The sequence below is a fragment of the Haemorhous mexicanus genome, chromosome 10 (assembly GCF_027477595.1).
Source record: "Haemorhous mexicanus isolate bHaeMex1 chromosome 10, bHaeMex1.pri, whole genome shotgun sequence".
In the NCBI taxonomy this organism is placed as follows: domain Eukaryota; kingdom Metazoa; phylum Chordata; class Aves; order Passeriformes; family Fringillidae; genus Haemorhous; species Haemorhous mexicanus.
In genome coordinates this window covers 20,882,601-20,907,047 of record NC_082350.1, presented here as the reverse complement: position 1 = coordinate 20,907,047, position 24,447 = coordinate 20,882,601, and the positions used below count along the sequence as shown (strand labels likewise).

Below are 24,447 nucleotides of genomic sequence, written 5' to 3'. Positions count from 1 at the left end.
AGGGTTTGGGTTTTTTCTGTATTGGCTATAGAATATTTAGGTTTATTTTTAAGGACAGCAGAAATCTGTTTAAAGAGACAGTCTTGAGAAATACATACACAGATTTGCATCCACTCTGTTGACAAAATGTTATGTAAGCAGGATATAGTGAATATACTCTGTAAAGCAAACCAGTATTTCTGTAGGGTTCTGGTTTTCTCTGTGTATCAGTGATGTATTATTATTATTTGAGGAGTTTATCACAGGTGGTGATATCTATCTTCAGTTTTCTTTTAAACCCTTTGTTAACTCCTAAAGTCATGAGAATGTCATTTTTTTAAAAAGCTGTTTTTACAGAATTCTTTTTTAACCATCAGCAATGCTAAGACCAAATAGAAAAATGTTTTTTAGATCCTGAGAATTCTCAGTAGCTTGTTTCCCTTCAAGGTGATGCTCTCTGCCTTTCAGTTCTTTGTTTTCTGTAAATGTGCATAAACCTTTCACAGGCACAGCCATCTTCCTCACCCACATCTCCAATCTCTACATAGTTCTAAGCATCCCCTGTCCATTTGTGGCCATGCATCCTGAAATGCAAGCTGCCACACAGTGCTGTTGTGATTCATCATCTCGTGCTCCATTGCCTGTGAAGCTGCTTTGAAATCTTCTGGCTGTTGTTAAAATCCCTGGTTGCAGAATTTCAAAGTTTTTTAGGGTTTTTTTTGTTTGTTTGGGGTGGGTTTTTTTTTTGTTTTGTTTTTTTGGTTTTGTTTTTTTTTTCACAGAAGAGAAGCAAATGTTTTTCTCTTCCTCCATATTTCCACCAGTGGCTAGTGAAGCAAAGCACTTCAAACCTGGCATATGTTCCAGATGCAATTCTAGTGGATAATTCATAGAGAAGTGAATAAAGACATAGCAGGAAACTGCTTGTTACCAGTTCTACTCTGTAGGCACCTGCTCCAGAGTTTGCTCCTCTGCTCCTCTTGAGTAACTTTTTTCTCCGCCAGTTTTGGTTTTTTTTGTTTTTGTTTGTTTGTTTGTTTGTTTGTGTTTTTGTTTGGTTTTTTGTTTGGGTTTTTTTGTTGTTTTTTTTTTTTTTTTTTTTTTTTTTTTTTTTTTTTTTTTTTTTTTTTTTTTTGCTTTTCCTTGCTTGTATTTGAAAATCTGAAGTTACGGTCTTCTCCTTGGCTTTATAAAATCCATTCTTACTTCCATTTTAAACACCTTGGACTGTTCAGCACTGTTTTTGTTAGAGGAAGAGGTCTCTCTTTGACTTAATATGCAGAAAAACATTTGTGTGACTTTGGTGAGCAGTTGGGGAATGCTTTCCCAGAATTTCCTGTTCATAACTGTTTGCAGAACAGCACCAGTTTTTCTGGGTCAATATTCTGAGTGTATCCACTTTCAGCAAGAAATAACAGCTAGAATGAGTTTCTTTTTTCAAAGATAAAATTTAGGAAGGCAAAAAATATTTCAGTGACTTTGTAAGGCGGGTCTAGCAGAGGTTAAATGGGATGTAGGCTTAATTGAAGGCTGCTTTTTGAGTTAGAAGAGTCTGTCTTAAAAATGGACAGGGGGACAGCATTGCAACCTGCTGTAGATGAAGATTTAATCAAGTAGCTGCTGCTTAGCAAAATTATGGTGATGAGAAGTGGTGGTGTGAGTCAGTACCCAGAGCCTTCCTGTTGTAGGTGCTGCACAGCTCCTTGCAGCTTCTGTCCTTGGTTAGATAAAAGCCAGGAAAAGCACAGATAACCTGATTTTTCAGAGAAACAGAAGCAGATCATTGTGACTGACTGCGGGACCACCAGTGGGAGCTAACAGCTGTTGGATGTTACCAACAAAGGTGGGGGGAAGTGGGGTACAGGTTCAAAGCACAAATAGCATAAATGTCTATGACATGTCAGTTTATACATCTTTGGGTTTGTCACACTTAATACAAGATCAAGTGCTGACAAAGGACAGTGCAGAATGTGCACTGGGAATGATTAAATGTAAGATTTCCTCTTTCACAGGAATGCACTACACTAGCTGCTCACTTCAGGAATTGAGTGACAAAACCATCTTATTTGACCAAATGTGCACTATTCTGTCTTTTATGCTCTAATTTATTCCCATCACGAGCTGTGAAGTCCTGCTTGGAGTGTCTGTTTTCAGCATAAAACTGTTTGTCAAATTTCTATTAAGCTTAAGGTGAAAAATTAATGAGCCATTCACTTCAGATATTTCAAAACTAATACTGCTGTATTATTAATGCAGCAGAAAGTCAAAGACGTGGGTACGTACAGTTATTGCTTGGTGCTCACTCAGACTGCTTTTTGCTCTCTGCATTTTTGGGGGAAAATCATTAAAACAGTGGTTTAGGTCATACAAGGAATTATTTTGATGAATTCTGTCAGTAGGCTTTTTAGACAGTTTTAGTTGTTAACTTTTTGTTTTATCTGATCCTGGCAGAAGGTGCCTTGAATAAACAAATATTGATGAAATACAATGTTCTTTCCAATCTTTCTTTGAATCTGGAATTTAAACAAAAATGAACAGAAAGTTGATTCATGTAACACAAAACTTTGATCAATGCAAATAAAAGACTATTCACATAATACTGAGGAAACTGTTGGTGAAGCAATTTTTTTAGGCTAGAGAAGTATGACATTATGACTAAAACTGGTTTTTCAGTCTTTAAAAAGTCACTGACATGATGATAAAATTGCACTTTTGCTCAGAACTGAGTGGGCTATGGGGCACAAGTATTACTGTTACATGCAGAAATCCCAGAACATGTTGTCAGTAGCAGTAAGGTGATGGAGCACTGGGAAATGCTGGGTGGGGGGAGTGTGTCCCAGGCTGAGCAGTGTGGAAACTGATGCTCAAGGTTTATGCTTGCATTGAAAAAGAAAACATAAACCACAGTCACTGCAGAAGGAGAAATTTAGGCCTTGCTTTCTGTGCAGAAACTTTCTAATGATTGATTCTTTTTGTGCTCCTAAAATTACCTTAATAATTGATTAGTGTATTTTCCTCCTCTCTTTACAGTAAGTTCTCCAGGGTCTTTCTGAAATTAATAGTGATTCTAGGCCTGGCTCAGTCACATTGTTAGACTTGCAGAGAAGAAGGAATTCTGCTTCTTGGAAGAGTTTCATGCTATAAAACCAAATTTCATTAGAAGCAAAATGTCAAATTTAAATTATCCTTCAAGCATTTGTTGTTCCCCCAGATGCTGAAGGGTTTGGCCTCCAGCAGAGAAAGTGCCAGCAAGAATCCCCAAGTTCTTTCAGTGTGTTGATTTCTTTCTCAAGTTACACTGCTCTGTTTCACTCTCACTGCAGCCCCAAGCCCATGAGTATTTTAAACCTGAATGATTAGGCTTTAAGTAGCAGCCCTGGAAATCTCCAGGTTTTTAAGTGTGCACTGGAGAGATTGGTCTTGGATGGTTCACTTTTGAAATCTGGTCAGGAAGCACATTCTTTCCTCAGCCTCCTTAACAAGTGGCAATTAATAAATGCCTGGAAGAAGAAAAGGAACTATTATTTTTTTCTTTTTCAAGTATTTTTAATATGAATTAAATGGTGTTTTTTTTTCTCTGTTATTAGTTTGTCAAGTTTAGTTATTAGAGAATTTTATGGTATTTAGGTCTGCCAAAGATTTCAGGAGGTCATCTAATGTACCACCTTCCCTCAGGGAGGGCATCAGCCATATCTGCATCACTCCTGACAGATGTTTGCTCACACTTTTCTCTAAAAAGATTTCAGTGTAAGAGATTTTATCACCTACCTAGGCAAGTCTTTATGAATTCCTCCTATTAGAAAGTTTTACTTCCAGATAAATCTGCCCAGATAACTTAAATCTGCCTTTCTATAGATTCTTTTTTCTCCCATACTTCAAACTCCATCTTCTATTGTGAAATGATTCATTTTTAAATATGGGGGGGTTTCTCCTGTAAGTTGTTCTTGTAAGTGTATCTTTCACAGGTTATTCAGGAATGAAGCTCAAGTTGTGAGTAACTGGAGAAAGGAGAGGTTTTTCTCATCTGAAATGTTTTGAACTTCATTGCCCCTCTAATACAGTCTGCAGATTGACAAACACTGGAAAGAAAATAATGTCTCAATTGCACATCTCTGATGGGCTTTTTAGGATTCCTTTTGAGTGTAGAAACAGACTCTCAAAGCTTGTCCAAACTGATTTTGCTGTCACTTTACTGATGTGACAACTTTAAGAGATTTTGAACCCAGACCAACTTTGATGAGACAAAACTTTTTTTAAAGTTATATTTTGAACCAGCTTTACCTTTCCACCTAAAAATTTGTCTGATTGCTTCAAACTGAACACCAATCACCTTGCTATTGAGTATTAAAGGTGAACAACACCTTTTGTTTTTCCATAATTAAATGATACAGCTTTGGACAATTTTTACATTAGGATTAAAGATGTACTATAAAAAGTTTCATGAGTTTCTAGAACAAAAAAAATAAAAAGGAGGATGTGTCTAGGTTTATTTTTTTTTCTTTAGACTGTGTTTCAGTAACAACAGTCTTGGTGGTAGTTTTATAGAAATTTATTTGAAACATGCTGCTGATTGCTGACAGCTTCCTCCCCTTGAGCCTGCAGTCACACAGAATTTAAAGGATGCTTTTGGGTCGTAAAGAACTCCGTGTGGACAGGAAATGCAGTGTTTGTTTCACAGAGGTCTTGGGGAGAGGCCTTGTTTTCTGAATCTCTGGTTGAAGGTTTGGACACGATTCAGCAGGGGCAGGGACATTGTGAGGCTGCTGCAGGTTGTGTTAGAGCTGTGTCCTGCCCAGGCTATCAACCTCCCCTTCTTTTCTGTGGTGGACTTTCATCTGTCACAAGTGCTCCTGCTTTGCCTGGGAAGAGATGATCCCATATACATCTGAAATAACTGAGAAAAACAGCTGGTTTTTCCTGAAGTGTTTCAGAGCATTTCTGTGTGCCAAGTTAGGTTTTTATTTTTCCCCACAGTTTTGTCAGTTGGTCTCCCAAAATATCTCATTATCTCATCAGAAACCTTTCCATGATCAAGTGTTAGACAGGCAGGTGTATGCAAACTCACCTTTTTTCAGTTAAAGGGAGATTTTAATACTTTGCATGAAGCTGCTGATATTGAGAGGTTTATGCTATGTCTGCTTAAGATGTTTCAGCTGTAAATGAAATATTCTGATGTTTTCTGATCCATACCTTTCTCCACTCAATGTGTCTGTTCAGTACCTTCTTATTCCAGACCTCCTTCAGCTGCTGTTCCGTTTTTACTTAAATTGGAAAGTTATTGCTGATCAGTACTTCCATTTTTCATAGTTCCTTTAACTATATGCCAATTTAATTTGTTGTGTTTAATTCACAATCTGATATCTGCTCAGACTCATTTAACAGTTTCTTTCTTGTGGAACTATTGCCCAGATACCATAACACGTACATGTAATTTTGTAGTACATGTTCTTGAAGAAGCTTTTAATTTTTTTTTTCAGTATTATAAGCACAAAACAACAGCTGCTTATCTAAATCAGTTGTTTTAACTTGTGTGGTAGAGATTTGGATTTTTGTGTTTGGTTTATGAAGGAGAAAAATCTAATTTTCATCTACTAAATTGCTCTTCCCTTTCTGTCATTTAAGATGGAAGCTACAGGCAAAATCGACTGAACCTCACAACACTGTTGGTACAACCAATTTCTGCCCTGCTTGCCAGAAAACTTGTTTCCCTACCTGAGGACACTGCCCAAAGAGCCAGGTGTACACCCCTCCAACTGCCAGCTGCAGGTAATGCTTTTCAAATGCACTTCACCTGTGGAATGTTCCTCTCAGACTCCAAATCCACTTTCTATATCCACAACTATACAACTAAAGGTTTAGCTTATTATGGGTGTGTTTGGCTTAGATGCTTTCTAGAAGAGGGTATGAACAGTCTAAAAATTATGCTCCTAAAATCTGATAGATGGAAGCTGTGGCTTAAAAGTAAAATGGTAGAAGGCACTGAGCACTAATTCTTAATATTGACTTAGAACCTCCTCTGTGTAGATGCCATCACTAGGGAGGTTTGTTAGTGCTGCAGTATGGTTTGTTAGGCCTTGTTGTACTCCTAATAATGTGATTTTAACATTAAGGCATCAGTAACTATATTATTCTGTGGGGATTTTTTCTGTTTCTGGAATAATAACACTTAAATTCTAAATGTTGTCCTTAATTTGCATATGCTAAAGAGGAAACAGTGTATTGTTACCTGAACCCTCAGGCAGCTTTTTCTCCCAATTTTCCCCAGGAAAACAGGCATCATGATGAGAACAAAATACCTTGAGTAGAGCCAGATGAATGCATTCATAGTATCTCCCTAGAAATAATCCCATTAGCCAAGTCAAACAGATTATTGCTTGAAAAAACTTATTGCTGATATAGAAAGGGGAAAAAAAGTAAGACTGCTGTCTTCCAGCTCAGTGTTTCACCAGAAGAAAATCTTCCAGAGAACATTCTAGTGAGGTGCATGTTTAAACAGTAATTCTTCAGTAAACAGTTTTCAGTTTTGTTTTTTACCTGTCCATCTTTCACCAGAAATAAAAAGGTTTATTTCATTATAAGGCCCATTTTAATGAATTGATTTGAAACTGTAGTCTTGGAAAGGAGGAGGTAAATTAATTTAGCCACTGTATCCTGTGCTACACACAGTGATGATAACAGGAAAAACAAATTTTAAGGGCAACCAATGTAGTATCATGTGCTGTATCCCTTGTTTATTGCTTTTGGAAAGTTATTGTGGAATAGGAGGACCGTACAACAAGTCATAAAAAAGGTTGATTAATTTTATGACTTGTGTTAGCATTTGTAGTTATACATATTAAAAAGGAAGGCAGAAAACCTTGTGTTTCATGGCTTAAGCTGTTGTGGTTAGGCAGGACTATTGTTCTCCATGTGTGGCTGACTAGATTTTTAAAAAACACACTTATAATTTTAAAAATTATTGTCCCCACAACCAGTAGAAAAGGGGGAAAAGCTGTTTTGGAAGGAACAAGGGCAATAACCATTCCAGGTAGGCTGCATGAAGCTTGTTAGTATTGAAGGAGTTTCCAACAGCTGAAGTGCCTGGAGCAAAGCCTGAATTTGGGCTGGAAAATGACACTCATTTTAGAAAGATAAAAGGCTGCACAAGTCTGTTTCTCAGAAAGCTTTGTCTGGAGGCTGCAGGGCAGAATCACCCTAAAGGGCAGCTTATTCTGCTTTTTCTGTGACAGGTGTGGCACGTCTGTTTTATTTCCCTGAGAAGACAGGAATTCTGTGAGAGGAGAATTTCTGGAAAGAAAGAATATTCCAAGCCAACAGTCTAGTGAGAAGCAGTCCATGTCTGATTTACTCTGGGTAAAACACAACAGCTTGTGTGTGATTTCGTGTAAAGCTTCTGAACCACAGTAATCCATGGGGGATTTTTAAAAAAATCTTAATTTATTGAGACGATAGGGACTATGAGAAGAAGCCTTGTATAATTCTCTAATGTATTATGATAGATTTTTCCTTGAAGTAATGGTGAAGCTGTTGATGTTCTGGAGCACAGAGTGTGCTGTTGTTCAGCAGCATCCTTAATAGAAGAGATAACAGCCTGGTCTCGTGGTAAGAAATGGTGTAGAACCATTTAATACCAGTACTAGCTAAAGAGATAATGCTGAGGACAGCAATGCATTAGAGAAGAGCAAAGGTTGAATTTGCAGTCTTCCTGTTGATTTGAAGAAGCTTAAGAGAGAGATTTCACTTCTGACGTAGGACTCATCATTTATCTGTCAAAAGAGGTGAATGAGCCATTCAGATGATTGGTTGGCTTGAAATTTGTTAGGACAAAATGATCATCATTCTCTCATCATTATGTTTCAAAAAGCTGAACAGCAGATTCATCAGTAATGATTAAACATTTATATTTAGTTTTCTCACATTGCTGCTTTTTTCCCTTAGCCTTGCAGTTTTCAAGAGACAAAATGTGACAGAGGGAGTGGGAGGATGGAGGCAAACATCCCACACAGATTGAGTGCTCAGGACCTACAAAGCAAATAGTGGGAATTGAAGTCAGCTGTTAACTTGGTGTTAGATGAAGTCAGTAATTAGATTTGCTTTTTGTTTGGTATGGTACATTATTGTTAATCCTCATTAATCTGAAATTCTGTGCTCCCATGAACTTTTTCCCAAAGATAGGCAATTAGAAGGAATTTCAGAGTGAACTTCTGTAGAGAAACTTTAAACTTCTGAAGCTTCCCTTTTTTTTTTTTTTTTTTGACAAAATCTCCCTAGGACATTTGCTAGAACATTGTGAAGGTTGTTGTAAAACTAAAGCACTCCTATAAACATAAATGAGGGAAGTCTTGCTGTGTACAGTGAACTGCCTTTGTTGCTGTTAAGTTTCCCACTATTTGGGAGATTGCAGTAATGTACAAATTACCCTTTTTCAATTAAACTCTTGAGTATTTAATGTAAATCTATCTAATGGCAATTAATTTCCAAAGTGTTTTTTGACACTAATGACCATATACTTTGGTTTGAATGGAAATCCTGGAAGCCTGCTATTTAAACACATCAGTGTTATGTGTTTAATTTTTCCTTTTGTTTTTAAGTGTCAGTTTTCATACTCAATGTGATTAATGTCTGAAAAGAGGGAAGGTGAGATCCAGGATTTCAGTAGTGATCAGTCCCCAGGTGTCCTATTCTCATCCTGTTCTTCCATTCTTCTCCACACCCATGTTGCTGGTCACTCTTGGAGATAAGGACTGGATGGTCACTTGGTGTGACCTGGTATGGCTGGGCAATACAGCTCGGTTGGTAGGAAGTGTAAATGCAAGTGATCTCACTTAAACATCCCACTTCTTACCACCTGCTAATGCTTTTTCCCGTGAAATAGCTGTAATTTTTTTTATACTTTAACTTCTAAAATTATAAAGGCAAGGCATGAATAGTTTAAGTAACTTGAATGATATCAAACACTGTGTGAATAATAGAGCCAGGTATACAAAGACTCCCGGCATTCTGCTGCAGACAGTAAAATTACTCAGATCAAAATGCTTTTCTAGGTAGAATCTTTTGATCTTTTGTAACCTTTTTTTAGTCTACAAAATACAGTCACTGATCAATAGTGAATCATCACAGTGACTGCAGTGCAGAGCTCTGTTGTAGGCTGCAAACAAATCTACCTCCTCTGACAAAATGGGTGAGTGGAACAGACAACCAGAACTGACTGGTACTGGAAAGGTTTGCAGCACAAAACAATGCATTTTTATGAGACTTTGAACATCTATTTTATGTAGTTCCACATGTCAGATGTTCATTATACTGAGTTTATAGTCAACTCTGATCGTGTGAAATTTGAATCATTAATTATACAAAAGGAATAATTGGAAGAGTCTGTTATTTTCCATATTATACGACTCTCATCCAAGATAAATAAAATTCTCTGCCAAGTGCTGCACTGGTGCAAATCAAGCCTGTCTTCTTTTCAGTCAGAGGAAGGGCATGGAGTGATAAAGTGAATATCTCTTCCTGTTAAACTACAGCCTTGTGATAATATTATATGTGTTTCTCCTTCATAGTTTGCTACCTGTCAGAGAAAATAAAGACTCCCATATTTAATAAACTCTGGCTGGGCCACCTCACACTGTGATATCAATATGCAAACAATACCATAATTTCTGGGTATTTGGACTATGCTAAACATGCTTCCAAGGGAGCAGATAGAGAAAGATGCCAGCAGATTGTGTGGCAGGGCGTGTTACTATATCTACCAAATCTGGAGTCATTGTACATAACAGTAGAAATATAACAAATTTCTGCAGATGTCTCTTACTGGCATTTGAAAGAAGAACAAGTTAAATAGCAAGCTCTGATCTATATGAAAACTTACAGACATTTATACCAATACTCTCAGATTTTCTTTTCATGATCACTTTAAATTCTGTTCCTTTTTTAAACAGAAGTTCATGAGAAGAATTAGGCATGAACAGTGTGAAGCATTTTCTATATATCTTCCCTCTACTCCCAGCTGAAGCCTAGAGAGTTTTTCTACCAGAATTGTAAATGATCAATATATATTTTCAGAATTCTGTTCTGCACCAGTGTTTTCCTGTGTGATGCTTTGCTTTTGATTGCTATAAAGCAGGTAAAGAATGAAAGTAGGTTGAGGTTATGAAATTCAACTCTACAATCTGAAGCATTTTCAACTCTCTTTGATGTTGACTGTGACACATTTATTCTGTATCACATTAGGCCATCCTAGTTTAGAGCCTCCTTAAAGGACTTTATTCTAGGCATTTCTTATTTCAAAAACTCTTCATCTGAAGAGTTTTATTTCTGGATTCCTCATTGTAGGTCAAAAAAAGATGATGATCAAATACCAAGGAGTTTATTCATTAAGCTCTTCATACTAAGATTAGACTTGGAGACTCAAGATCTATGAATATAGTTCAAAAAGGAGAATATGTTGTCAGTAGGCAACATAGCTGATTAATCAAATGGAAATCTATTAGGGAAAAATACTAGAGATATCAGATTTAGATAATGTATTGTTTATACAACAAAAAAAGTGAAGGTTTTTCATTACAAGGACATCTGGCCAGGAGTTCTGACATATTCCTGTACAAATAGTTTTATACCTCAACAATACTGTACATTGCACAGATTCAGTATTGATTTTTGCATATGTAATTTTACAGTATCACACAATATTTTTCTGAGATTATATACATTATTAAGTATATACTATTTTATATTTATTCTCTTTTCTATGTATACCATGTTGCATGTAGTATTTTTGTAAGTGCTGCTGTTACATAAATGTGTGTGATGATTATATTTCTTCACTTAAAGTTCTGTGTTTGAACTTGAAAACTGATATAAAATACATAAAATACATAGTAAATAAGGTTTTGCACTCAAATTGATATGATGATCTGTCAAGTGCAGTTTTATGCTGATTGCTTCAGCTCAGTTAGTGTCCCCTAAGTCATGTGAGCATGGATGTCTGATGATGTTTGAAATCTCTAATTCAGTTGTGATTTCAGACTGGTTCACATTTATTCAGGTGTTGATTTCAAAAACTGCATTACTGCATTACTTGAAGTTATTTAATGTACTTTATTTCAGCAGTCTGCTGAAATGGCTTGGGCTTTATGATCCAGGAGTTATTCTGTTGAAATCCTTAAAATCAGTTAATACTTGATTTTGCTATACTTCAGTTAAGTGTGCATGTAGAGAAAAGTGATTAGCAAAAATCTTGTCAGATGAGTTCAGCTTTCAAACCTGAATTCCTAAAGATGCTTTTTAAATTCCAGGACTCAAATGCTCAGAAAACTGTCTGATGGATTGGTGTTTAGCATGATCAGGATTCAAGAATTTAACCAACATGTTTAAAAATGAGACTCGAGCTTTTATTTAAGCTTATACTCCTCTATGCAAGAGCTTGGGATGAAGTTAAAAAAGAAAGAAGCCTAACTCATGATCTTTTAACATAACTACTGCAAGTACTAAAATTGTCCATCAAATGAGAGGAAAAGTAGCCACGGATTTCTAAAAATAACTATTTAAATGTCAGAGGAGAAGGTATTATTTGGTATGAGAAAATTTAAAAGTTCCAGGTCAGGAAAGAAAGAAATAAAGATAACAGTAAATATGTTTGTGTTCTTCTATCCCAGAAGCAGCTTTTAGCTTACATAAACACTGTGGATCCTGAATAATGTTAAGGTAAAGTCTCCTCACAGCTTCCCAGGGAATATAGGGGGAAAAAAAACAAAAGAGTTGTCAAGATCCTTAAAATACAGTGTTAGGACAAGAGGTTTGTTGTCAGAACTGTTTAGAGGGGATTAAATTTTGCTTCAGCTGTATACTCCAAAGAGCAGTTTCAGCCTTTTCATCTGGTGCTCTAAGCCTTTAAGCCCAAGTCACTCTAAGCTGACTACTGTGTTACACCACTATTAACTTGAGTATCTGATTTGAGAATATGGGCATTGCCAGGAGCTCATTTTCTGTGTCTTTATTGTCAGTTACAGACTGGGTAGCTGATGTTGATTAAGGAAAAACAGGGAAGTCAGTTGTCTTCAAAAGGATTTATCTTCTTGTTGTCTGAGAAGAGGCCCAAAGGAACAAACATCTAAAGTGTTGTAGGAAAAGGAAAGGAAATCAGTTTTGACTTTAAAATATCTTTTTTTGACGAAGAGTAAATTGACTCTAAAATGGTTGTAGGTGAGAAACAGCAGCAAGAAGTAACTTGCATAATTTAGGTTAAATTTAAGCTGCTTAATCAACATAGATGGCTTGAGCTGCTTTCACTTGTTTTAAAAGACCCTTTGGGAATGATTTGGACTATTTTTTTAATGATTTTTTTTTTTAATTCTAAAATAATATCTGTGGATTTACTGAACAAAGAATTCATTTTCATGGCATTAATAATAATTAAAAATACAGTAACTTACATCAGAAGAGCAAAGTTAATTACGTGACAAATAAAAATATTAACATGCTGTGACTGATTGTTGCTAAGTCATGTGCCAGGGTTTATTTTTAATTAACTGCTTGGTTTGCATTTTCTTTACTGGTTTGTTCAAGCAAAACCAGAATTGTCATAGAGAAGACACATCTGTTGATAACTGAAGAGGTTTTGTCTGAATAAAAAATAGAATAACTATTGTTAATTCATTTTTTAAACAAACACTAGCAGTTTGCCTGCTATTTTTTGAAATACCAATGAAGATGAGTGAATTAAAATATATTATTTTTTATTTTAAGAACATTTTGAAGTAAATTTACTGTATGAACCAGCAAATGAACCCTGAAGAACAGTAACCATGTGTTGTTTTTGTTTCACATGTTGCAGTAAACTCCCCACTGGCATATTCTGTGCTCCTCAGGAACCAAAGCCTGGGGAGAAACTGTTAGGAATAGATCCATGGGAGGATTATGGCCTGGGACATGAGAGCAAAATGATCTGTGGAGTATTTGAATTTTGGTCTGTGGCAGGTGGGATGTGGACATGGGAGGAATTGTGTCCCAGAGATGCTTCCAGCACAGTTCTGCCACAGGGGTGGAGCATTGGTGGATGGAGGAGAATCCCCCTGCAGGTCTGGGCTCAGCCACTGCTGATTGTCACCCTGCTGCTGCTTTTTGAGTTCAAGCAGTTAAAGACATTTTCATTTCTCTTGGGTAGAAGTTGTGGCCTTTCAGATGAGCTGGATGTTCACACATTCTGGTATCATGCAAAGGAAACGTTTGGAAGGTGTCAGCAGTTCTCATGGTTGATTGTTTGGTTTCCACTGTCACAAACTGCAGGAACTCCTGTGGTTACTGTGTCCCACCTTCTTTTAATCTGTTTAAACTCAGATATTTGCTCTACTCTGGCTTTATTCTGTGCTACAGTCTCAAATGGCATGGCAGTACTGGCAAGTTCCTTACATTTCAGCAGCTTTTGAAATAGTTCTGCCTTTGTGTTTGCACCTTTTCCTCATCTGATGCCAGCTAGACCAAAACCCTGGCTTCTGTTGGCATATGTTCACAAGAGCATCACCAAAGTCTGTGCTGGCAAAGCTGTGGGGAGCTCTGACTGCTCCCATCTGATTTAACACAGAGACTTTTCTCCAGAATAAAATGTAATATAAACCAGGTATAATTTTGTGAATGTTATTGAGAGATTGAGCTAGGTGAAGGATTAGGTGAGAAAAACCTATGAAGTTTAAGGCAGATTTTGTGATCACAGAGTTATGTGAATCCTACTCTTATAAATTTTCTTTTTCTGTTGCATTCTGGCAGCATTTATTGAGTGAATTCAATGATCTTTTAACTCAAGGAGTAGAGATTTCTTTTGAGATTCCATCTTTGAATCATGGTGCTAAAATAGGTCCAAGAAAATAATGTCATATTTTGGGTTTTAATCTATGGTTCCTATTCATGGGGTTTTTTAGCCTCATTTAAAATTCTTTTTTTTAATGTATGTGGAATTTATGTCTTCGGCCCATATGTTTCTTGGCTGGGTGAATAAGTTCAACATTTTCTCTTTTTTTTTTTCATCTTTTAACAGGCAAAAAAACAATCAGTCTGAACATTCAGTCTGTCACAACTTACAAGACAATTTCTAATGTCATTGGCTATCTAAAAGGAGCTGTATTTCCTGGTAGGTATCCCTTTGTCATTTGTATTGATTATTTGTTTCACAATGGGTGGGAGTCACAGCTGGGATCAGAATCCTGTTTTGCCAGATAATTCACTAATGCATAGAAGAGAAAAAGACTTTTTTGTACTCATTTTGTGATTTGTGACAAGACAGAATATGAGGGTTAAACAGAGAATGAGCTAAAGGGGATATTGTAGTTGCAAAAACCATATTTTTCCACAAGCAGCAGGTGTTGCACATGGACCACAGAGAGTATCAGTAGCTTGTACAAGCAGCTGTTGAATGGTTTTAATTTTAATGTGGTTTTAACACTTGCTGCAGCCTTATTTTGTGTCTCAATCATGCCTTAAGCTAGTTTTATACAACTCTATGAATAATAATTACTCTTCTCTATGTGTGATGGTTGAACAATGGAACTCTAAATGCAACTGGGACATAAGGCACAACCTCCCTCTGTCCTTTGATGCTGTACATAAATAATGTTATCATCAGGATATCATAAGAGCATTTGGAGATTATTTTGTTAGTGAATTTACCTAAAAGCTGAGGGGTTTCTGCACCACGAATGAATGCTGTTGCTGGTTATTTAAATAGTGCAAACAATTCCTAGTGTGCAGATGATCATCAAAACAGCATCATGCTTGCCTTAATACTCTTATATTAGGTTGTGAAGAAAGGATGGAAATTTATTTGCACTCCCTTAGGGGGTGGGTCAGTCATTTCATATTTTAAGTAACGGAATGAAGGAGGTGGAGAAAATTTTATTCCTGTTGGTGAAATAACAACTCAGTTTTGTGCATGCAGAACTGTATACTTCTCACCAGACTTTTGGTTTGTTTAAAGCAAAAGAGGAAACAATTAGCACAGTGAATTGAAGTTCTATGAAGGATTTAATTTCCTTCATGAATTTGAAGTTACCAGTCTGCTATTATTAATGTTTTGCAAATAGCTGTCATGGAGTTGGAAAGGCAGAAACTGCCATGTTTAGACATTCTGTCTTCTGAATTGTGAAACAGAGGCAAGAAAAAAAAAATAAAAGTGTGCTTCAGTTTCTGTTTAACAAGTCTTCTATCTCCTCTGTACCTGAACCTTTCATCTTATTATTACATTTTTAATCAAAACTACTTTTTGGAGGTTTGCCAATATATGCTGAACTTAAGGTATCCAAGGAGATACAAAAAAGTGAAGTCAGGAGCAGTGCCCAGATGGCAGCAGTTTGTCCCATGGATGTCTGGCTCAACAAGAGCTATAACAACTGTCCTCTAGTGCAGGCACAAGTTAAATGTCTAATGCTCTGGAATATTTTGTACAAAATCAATGTTAAACCTTTTTTTCTTTCTCTGCTCTTCCTGGTTGACACTACAGCCGTTCCTCCTCAACTGCTTTGAATCTTGATATTTTCATGGCATTGATTCTCTGTCATTTTGATGGGGTTTTGCTCGTTTCATACACATGAAATATTCACCTTTATGTTCACAGAAGTGCAGAAAGAAGGCAAAATTTATCTTTAGTGCTTAATGAAAGACTTCAGAGAATCACCAAGGGTAGAATTTATTACTTTTTGCTTAAAGACCACCAAACACACACATACAGACAAGCACATCTCTGTAATGCTGACCTTAGCTAGCATTTGATCTGAGGAATAAGAACGAGCATCTGAAGTGTAACTAAGATGTTAAAAGCATTAGGAGTAGATGAAATGTGGTAGTTGGTAGCATTTTAAAACCCAAAAAACGTAACACTGATTTTATAGCTCTGTTGGACATGGTTGAAGATGGGATGTATAACAAGAAAAGCCAGGATAAAGAAATGATAATGATAAATCCCTGTTGTCCAGCCCATCACTAACCTTGACTCTATCCTATCACCTTCAAGAGTATCTGATGGGTAATTTCTTCTCCATCTCCAGTCCTTTTTCTTTTTTTCATTTTTGCCATGTGATTCTGAGGAAGGGCAGCTGCTGCCTCTGCAAGCATGACCCTCCTTTCTCCTCTGCTTTTCCTGTAGTCATTTGCTTTAGGGTTCTGCCTCTATTTGAGGGAGAGATGTACAAAGATGAAGAATTTCAAAGGAGGCACCAGCTGTTATGTTTTGCCCCTGCTCATTCAGCTGGCATCTCCAGTTGATGCTTCCTTCTCAATCAAAATATCTTGTATTATTTTAATAAGGTGTCACTCCTCTCACATAGTCTGTTCACAGGCTAACCAGAAATTATTATACAAGCAGGCATTGATCCTGCCTGATCCCCCTGTGTTAGTGGCACTTCCATTAATGACCTGGAGGCGTGTAAGGCCATTCATTTTGTTTCCTAATTCCTGTCATTTATTGAGTTGAAAATCCTATGATTTTTCTTTGTCAATGCAACCTATAATTAAGCATATCATGGTGCAACACACAAGGTGCAAAATTATATGATTTAGATTTCATTTTGTTACATTAAATAATTATGTAAATCTAGGTTGACACTTTGCATATCTGTTTTTAGAACAAAATTCTCGTTTCCATACCTACACACCCCCAAAGCTGATTGAAAATATTGTGTAACAGGTACATAAAAAATCATCTCTTTGTAAAGCCTTTTTGATTCCTTATTAAACAACATGTTCAAATATTTTGTTGAACAATGCTGATGAAACTCCAGTTTGATAGAGAATGCTTTTTTAATCAAAGTGTTCTATTAATATTCTTCCCAGGCAGCAGTCACTGCAAAACAGATTGAGTAGATATTTTAATTTTATAAGCAAATACAAAATGTGGGCAATGTGCAGCAATCTGTTGCTGCATTGTGATCAACTGACAGCAAGTGAATGAATTCACTTGGTTAAAGAAAGAAAAAGAAAACTTTTCCACTTTTTGGAACCCAAATGACACTCAGGGGTTGCTGTGGGTCTGGCATCACTGTTCCTCACTGCTGATAATTTTCTTCTGTTGTTTACTGGTATGCTGAAATAGGGAAGGAACACCTTCAAAAGTCTAGGTCTGGGCCGGAAGGAGACTTAAAAACATAGCAGAGCAAATCCAGTAAACAAGGCTTCAAAGAGGGTTGTGAATTCATCTCACACAGGAGGTCTAATAGTTTAATAGCTCATTCAGAATAACTCTGCTTGGACTTCTTGACAGGCCTCAGTCACACCAGTCAGTCATGTTATTTAATGTGTTATAGCACATCACTGGGTCTGGAGTAAAATAAGGGGGTTTGTTTCCCTTGTGAGTGGTATTAGGGTAATATATAATGCCTTGAGAGATTAAATTTAATTTTATTTCTCTGGAAAAAAAAGTGTGTTTGTTTTTGGTTTTTTTTTTTTTTTCCCTTGAGTAACCGTAGGCATATTTTTTATTTCAGGCTGAAACTTCTTGCTTTTCATTCTGTAAAATGCTTTCTTCCAGCATTAACACAGCTGCTAGGTGTGACTTACCATATCTGTATCATTCATTGTCTCTATCCCTCTGTCATGTCTCCTCTCCAAACCTGCACTCCAGGTATTTTAATGTCTCCTTCCACATAAGGCTAAGTCCTGATCATCTCTAATCTGCTTGCCAGCTGCTCCTCTGCTGTTTCTGCCATGTCTTTTTTGAGATAGGGTGGTGAGCACTGAACACAGTCTTCCAGGTGAGGGAGTACTAATACTTTGTGTCTTTTCTTTATCTCCCACTGTACTGCCACACCTTTTTTTTTTTGTTTTTTGTTTGGTTTGATTTGGGTTTTTTGTTTTGGGTATTTTTTTTTTTTTTTAATGCTGATGTGTATTGAGGATTGTTTCCTGCTTATTATTTTGTGTTTTTTTCATAACACTCTACTGTGAGCATGATTGTTTATATGATCTAGTCCTGGCTGTAAAAATAGTCTAGATCAGATCTCTTAGGAGAGCAATAAGCAAACAAGGAAGGCAGAGGTATGGGGATTATTTTAGGAAACTGTATACATGTATTTATCTACTAGTTCAGTTTTAAGTAGCACTCACAGTTTTGTGTATAATTGTTGTATGATTGTCTTACATGTCATCATCTACTTTTTTGTTGACAGCTTTGTGTTGTGTTAATGACATTTTGCAGTTAATTTTTATGGTTCTTTGGAATTCTTTTAATCTGAGTATCCAGAAAAACAAAAAAGTTTTATTTTTGTTTTCTTGGGGTTTTTTATTCCTCATTTCAGACAGATACGTCATCATTGGTAGCCATCACAGCAGTTTGCAGGGTTATGGTGGGCAAGGCTGGGCCAGCAGCACTGCTGTGATCACAGCCCTGCTCCAAGCCCTGATGCCAGAGGTGAGGAGGGGCTGGAGGCCTGACAGGACCCTGCTCTTCTGCTCGTGGGGAGGAACAGCCCTGGGCAACGTCGGCTCCTACGAGTGGGCTGAGGTAAAACTGCTCTCACTGCAGGGAGGGTTCCTTCTGCTGAAAACAATATGAAATTACCTCGTGGAAATTGTGGCTCACTGGCTGCCCTCTGAGGTCTCTCTGTGTTCATGCATGTACTGCATAGCCAATCCAGGGAAAACATCTGTAGAGGCATTCCTGGGATAATGAGGTGTGGTATTGTTTGCAGGGGTCCCAGGATGAGGGAAGAGATGAGAAAGTTGCCTCCATGTTCAGAAGGCTTGGTTTATTATTTTATGATATATATAATGTTAAAAACTATACTAAAAGAACAGAAGAAAGGATTTCATCAGAAGGCTGGCTAAGAATAGAAAAGGAATGAATGACAAAGGTTTGTCTGTGACCGAGACAGTTTGGCCAGTGATTGGCCATTAATTAGAAACAACCAGATGAGACCAATCCCAGATCCACCTGCTGCATTCCACAGCAGCAGATAAGAATTGTTTGTATTTTGTTCTTGAGGCCTCTCAGCTTCTCAGGAGGGAAAAATCCTAAGGAAAGGATTTTTCATAGAACTTGTTGGTGACAATGAGGTGCCAGGATGTTGCCATGGCTGTGGAGGTTGCATGTACAGCACCCTTGGGAGCTGCTTTCCCTCCCTGGTTCAGCTCAGCTTTGTAAAAGGGCATTGCCAGGGTTTGACAGAGGGAGGAAAACTTCAAAAAAAGACACAGGCACAGAAAGAGCTTAGAGAGCTTTTTCACCTTCTTGAGGGTTTAATATTTAATAAATTTTCATCGATAGGCTTAGTGTGGAGAGAAGTGAATCAAGAGAGAAAGAAGAGAACCATGCTATGGTTTACATGAATTAAACAAACCTTGCAGTGTTTCCAAATCTAGTGCTGATTCGCTTCTCACAGGTTTGTGCTGAGGAGTTGGGCACAGTCCCAAACAGACAATTCCTTGGGCTCTTACTTTCAACAGAATGGGAATCAGCTGGTTGAAAGAAAATACCTCAGAAAGTATTGATGATCATACATGGCTAAAGTAGACTTCAGGTCATAAATTAAAGGAGTTGCTACTCCTCTAGGCAGAGAATTTCATGGCTGCTTTTCCAACTCTAATGGTTCAATGAATTAAAACAGTAGATAAAATAAAGAGTTAATTGCTTTTTACCGTGCATAAGAAGCAGCCAGCCCTCATTGAAATTTCATACTTCCAACATGATTATTCTTCAGAAACAAGAGGGGGTGAAAAAATCAAATTGAAAAGATCCAGGCTGGAAGCAAAATTTGTTTAGTTCCACTTCAAGTCAGCTTTGCATCAGATGTAATTGCGTTACACCCCTTCTGTTCAATATAAAGAGCCACTTCATGCAAAGAGGAACTCATTACTGAGAAGGCAAAGGGGATCCTTTTAAAAAAGAGATAATAATTGAAACAGTTTGTACATGCTATTTTTATAGTCTAAAAAATAATAAAATGAAAACACTGGGAAAGTTATGCAATTCAAATCTGAGTTTGGTCTCTGAATGTTTAAGTCCATTTAACTGTTGATAATGATTGCTTTTGAAGTTTGTCTTCTGGAAGGCATAAGTTTAAAAGGCCATTGTGTTGTTTCACAGCGTGTAATGTTTTCCATTTTTGGCCTTACAAGTGTAGTAATTTTTAATTCCTCCCAGACCTGTTTACATTTTCTTTAGATGATGTGTGAAATGGAATTATAACTTCTGCTATAGAGGGAAACAGCACTGAGGTATCCTTTGAAGTTTCCAAGAGCATATTGTGAGAAGCAGGAGTTAACTAATACTTGGGGAATCGCAGAGGATGGAAATGTAGGGTGCAGTTTTCCCCTAGAAGCACCCCAAAGAACAAAACCAGCCTAAATTAAAATGATGCAGGGTAGTAACCATTTTTCTGCTTGTGTTGTAGGATCTCGGGAGCGTTCTTCAAAGAAATGTTGTGGCCTACATCAGCCTCCATAATCCAGTCACAGGCAACTCAACTTTACGGCCCGTGGCATCCCCTTCTCTTCAGCAGCTGGCAGCAGAGGTTAGGAATAAAATATTTGGTTTCACTTGTAGTTTATGAAGTTACAGGCTTAAGATCAGTTGACATTCCACAGCAATCTGTGGTTATTTCATTAAGAATTTTAACCTCACAAATACACGTGAATTGGTTTGGGGTTTTTTTTTCAAGTTAGCAGGGTAAATTTTATTTTCAAAAATAATATATTGAGAGGTTGGAAAGAATAGCTTGTTTCACCTGTATTTTAGACAAAGTCTGACCATACTTGCATGCCCTACAGCTTTTTTACCTTTTGGCAGCTTTAAAGTAACATATTTGTTATTCTTCAGCACAGAGCACATTTTTCTCATCCTAATCAAGCCTTTCCAGACTGTTTCTCAGTTTGCATTTAAACCTGTATATCTACCAGATGTAACATGACACACAGGGAGAGTGTTGCTCCTACCATAATAAATACTGTCTGAAGTGAGCATGTCAGGTTCAGTGCTCAGCCATGCCTGTGCAGCTCACCTGGAGTCAGAATATTCCACGGGTGCAAGGGCACAGAGGCCTTCAACTGATGACCCCAGTGCTGTTCCTGAGCTTTCTGAATTTATCACTATTTTACAGGAATGGAAAATAGTGTAAGGCACGTTCTAAATTACAAAACCAGTGTGAAATGGTATGCATAAAATGGAGTTCAATTTCACTCCCATAAATTATGCTTTTTGGATGTTTTTTTCTGTATGTCTGCCAAATGAATATTTATTCTGATGTTTATTTGACTTGCCTCTGAAGCATTTGGTAAAAAACACTCCTCAAAGCTGCATCTTGGATTGAATGCAGTTCAAGACTGATCTGACTTGGCAATTGTTCAACCAAGTTAGTAAAATTATATCAGTAAATTGTTCTTAGCAGTGTCTTAACCACTTCTCCTGTTCAGTGTTTAAGTGGTAATTTCCTTGTGGAAAAATCTGATTTATTCTGTGTAAGTATTATGAAAAATGTGATGCAACATCATTTCAGAGAAAAAAAAGCTTCCATTTGTGGAAAATTATTTATAATGTTATATATGTGAGTCTGCAGGTGTTATGGATATGTCAATTCAGATTTTGTTATCAGTTTTAGCTATTGTATTTGCAAGAAATACTACCCTGAAAAGCTGATACCCTTTTGCTAACCTAGTGGTGTTGGCAGTTCTGTCTCCATTAAAACAAGTATTTGCCATTTAAGGGAGTAAGTTTATTATTATCCTTGAGCTATTTGGTTTTTTCTCATTTTATTTCTTTGACTCTACAACACAATCTGTGGCAGTGATCTGAAAACTAAATTGTCTGGAGCTTTGCAGCAGTCTCTTTATTATCTATTTATCACTTTATTAAGACTCGATTTTTTCATCCTAATAAATGCCTTATTAATATGAGCATTACACTCATGCCCTCTGTTTTGAAAAGGAAGCAAACTTCTGCTTTATTTCTCTGGTTTTAAATAATATTTTGTAATTCTTGTAGTAGCAGTTGTGTTCTGTTCAGCAGTATGGAAGGAGCCCCTCTTAGCAGCCTTCCCTTGCACCTGTTAATTAATAAAACGTGACTAGAATGTCTTTTCTTCTTTTTTTTTTTTAAGCCCCAGTAAACACCTTCCATCTCACTTCTGATTCTTTAATTTTGAGTGCACCCCTTCTGCATGTTTATCCTAAAAAGTAAAGGATAAAATGCATGTGAGCATTTTATCTGTATGGCTTTCCTTTCTGTAGGATATTATTATTTGTAATTAAAATAAGTGTCACACAGTTTGTGACATTAAAAAGAGTTATAGGAATTATTGCTTCCAAATGCTGGCTAGATTTCTGAGTTCATATCAAATTCCTGACAGTGATGGAGCAGCCTAGCACAGACCCTGTGTGTTCCCATGGGTGCTCACAGTGTGCCATGTGTCCAGAAGATTTTCTCTGGAAGACTGATCTGCTTATAAAGAATATTGATATTACTTCCAGTACTTGCCAGGAAGACAATGTAATTACAGATTACCTGTAAGTTATGACACTGCAAATGGGGTGAGATGTGACTTTTTGGAGCTCATCTCATCTTGAAGAAATTGTGAGTCTGTTCACGTGAGATTCTTGCTACCAGGTGCGTGTTGCAAAGCAGAGCTTAAAAATTCTATTAAGAGAAAGGGATCATTTTAATTTTTGTGAGCTCTGAATATAGGTTAGAACAGAAAAGAAGGTGAAAGAGGAATTTAGAATGAATGATATCAGTCCGTTTCAAAATGAAAAGATAGATTAGCCTGTCTTGTTTAGTTGGATAGAAGTTTTCCATAATTTGTGAATACATGGAAGATCCTGAACTGTGCCTGTGGATTCAATATAGGCACAGTTCAGGTGTGAACTCATAGAGTAGAACTCATAATTTAATTCCATTTTTAGCCCACAACAAAAGAAACTGGCATGCATTATTTTTCCTTCTACTTCTAAACAGTATTGTAACATTGTTTGCAGGTGAGGGAGACTGAAATCTCACCATTTTTTGGGTTTTGTTCAGTGCTCACTGAAGTGCTAAAGTTGTGTGTGAAAGAGAGGGAGAATGTATTCCTAGGGAAAATTAATTTATGTTAGAAAAGCCTACAGAGTATAAGTGCTAGGATTCAGGGGATAACAATGAAAAATTGTAGTTTTTCCTGTGAAAGAGAACTCAAGTAATAATCACCCTAAGTGCAGAGCACTGTGTGGATGCTGCAAGGAACATAATTTAAAGAGAACTGTGGGAAAATAGCAAACTAAGATGGGCCAATGCACACAGCAGTGCTTGCTTTCTGTCTTAGGTTTTTTTTTTTCCCCAAATAAAATTTTGGACAGCTGCTAATGACTGCAGCTACCACAATATTTTTTCCCTTAATTTCTGGGAAAATTAGGAAAGAAGTTTTAGCTGAAATATTGTTTGTATGGATTTTCTAAACTCAACAATGAAAAGAAGAATCAGGAGACTTAATAACTTGTCTGCTACGTGAGGTCTGGCAATCAGAGCAAAGAAGAAGTGCTTGGCTAATTAACAGAGACCATGTTTCTTAAAGAATGCTTTGTATAAAGGGATTATATCTTCATATTAGTTGCAGGTTTCAAAAGGGAGCTACATAAGCAGTCTGCAAATAATAATTTTATATGCCTGTCTGTGGGATTCTGGTTGAAACACCAAATTACACGAAGAAGTGAATTTAAATATTTGGATTAATTAAGCAAAGAGGAACTCAAACAGTTCTGAGACCTTGACATATTTAATTCAAATATTTTTTATATAACTAATTAGTGTCCACATTAACAAGAGGGAAGTACTGCCAAGTTATATTTTTGTCTACTGTTATTTTGTACAGAAAATGATGGTTAATTCTCTTGCTCAGTTGGTGAATCAGCATTTGTTGGCAGAGTGTCACTGGTAAATTGGGTTTGTTCAAGGCTGGGATTCATTCTCTGTAAATAAGGCCATTAATGATTTTTTCTATAATGGACATGTCACAAAGAAAAAAAAGTCATTATGAAACATTAATTCATTGCTGTCTTTTACCTGATTGTGTGACCATCAGACTCCAGGTCTGCTGTTACTGCTGAGCCCAACAGAACTTACTGCTCCTGTCTCCCAAGGAAAGGAGTGATTTAAAGCTATTGATGAACAAGTTGATCTTAAAAATGACTGTGCCAAATATTGTTCCATGCTATTTATCAGTATTTGTTTCCACTCATGGAGTAAAAGGCATAAAACATCTCTACATTTAAAGGTGGTGTTATTGACAGAAAGCTCTTTTTTTCTTTAGGAAGTAGAGCCAAAGATAAACTTCTGCATAGATGTTACTATCATTATTTCTTGATTTAAAAAAAATAAACTCTCACATTAATGTCAGCATCAATTCTCCTCTTCCAGCTTCTGTGTGTTTCTCATTTTTTTAATACTGTCAGCATTAATAGTGAATCTTCTAGTGTCATATATCAGTAGTTGTAAATAAGAAAAAGTATGATTATTTGAATTAC

The 24,447-nt window shown here is 36.8% G+C and overlaps 1 protein-coding gene across 4 annotated transcripts in view; it reads left to right on the top strand.

Moving 5' to 3' along the window:
* NAALADL2 (N-acetylated alpha-linked acidic dipeptidase like 2) overlaps positions 1 to 24,447 on the top strand; it is a 381,205-nt gene that overhangs the window by 272,447 nt on the left and 84,311 nt on the right. For all 4 annotated transcript variants that reach the window (XM_059855754.1, XM_059855752.1, XM_059855751.1 and 1 more), the window contains 4 exons: positions 5,602 to 5,745; positions 14,012 to 14,104; positions 18,258 to 18,463; positions 20,352 to 20,471. In XM_059855754.1, coding sequence (XP_059711737.1) covers positions 5,602 to 5,745; positions 14,012 to 14,104; positions 18,258 to 18,463; positions 20,352 to 20,471 — 563 coding nt within the window. The remainder of the gene's footprint in view (positions 1 to 5,601; positions 5,746 to 14,011; positions 14,105 to 18,257; positions 18,464 to 20,351; positions 20,472 to 24,447) is intronic.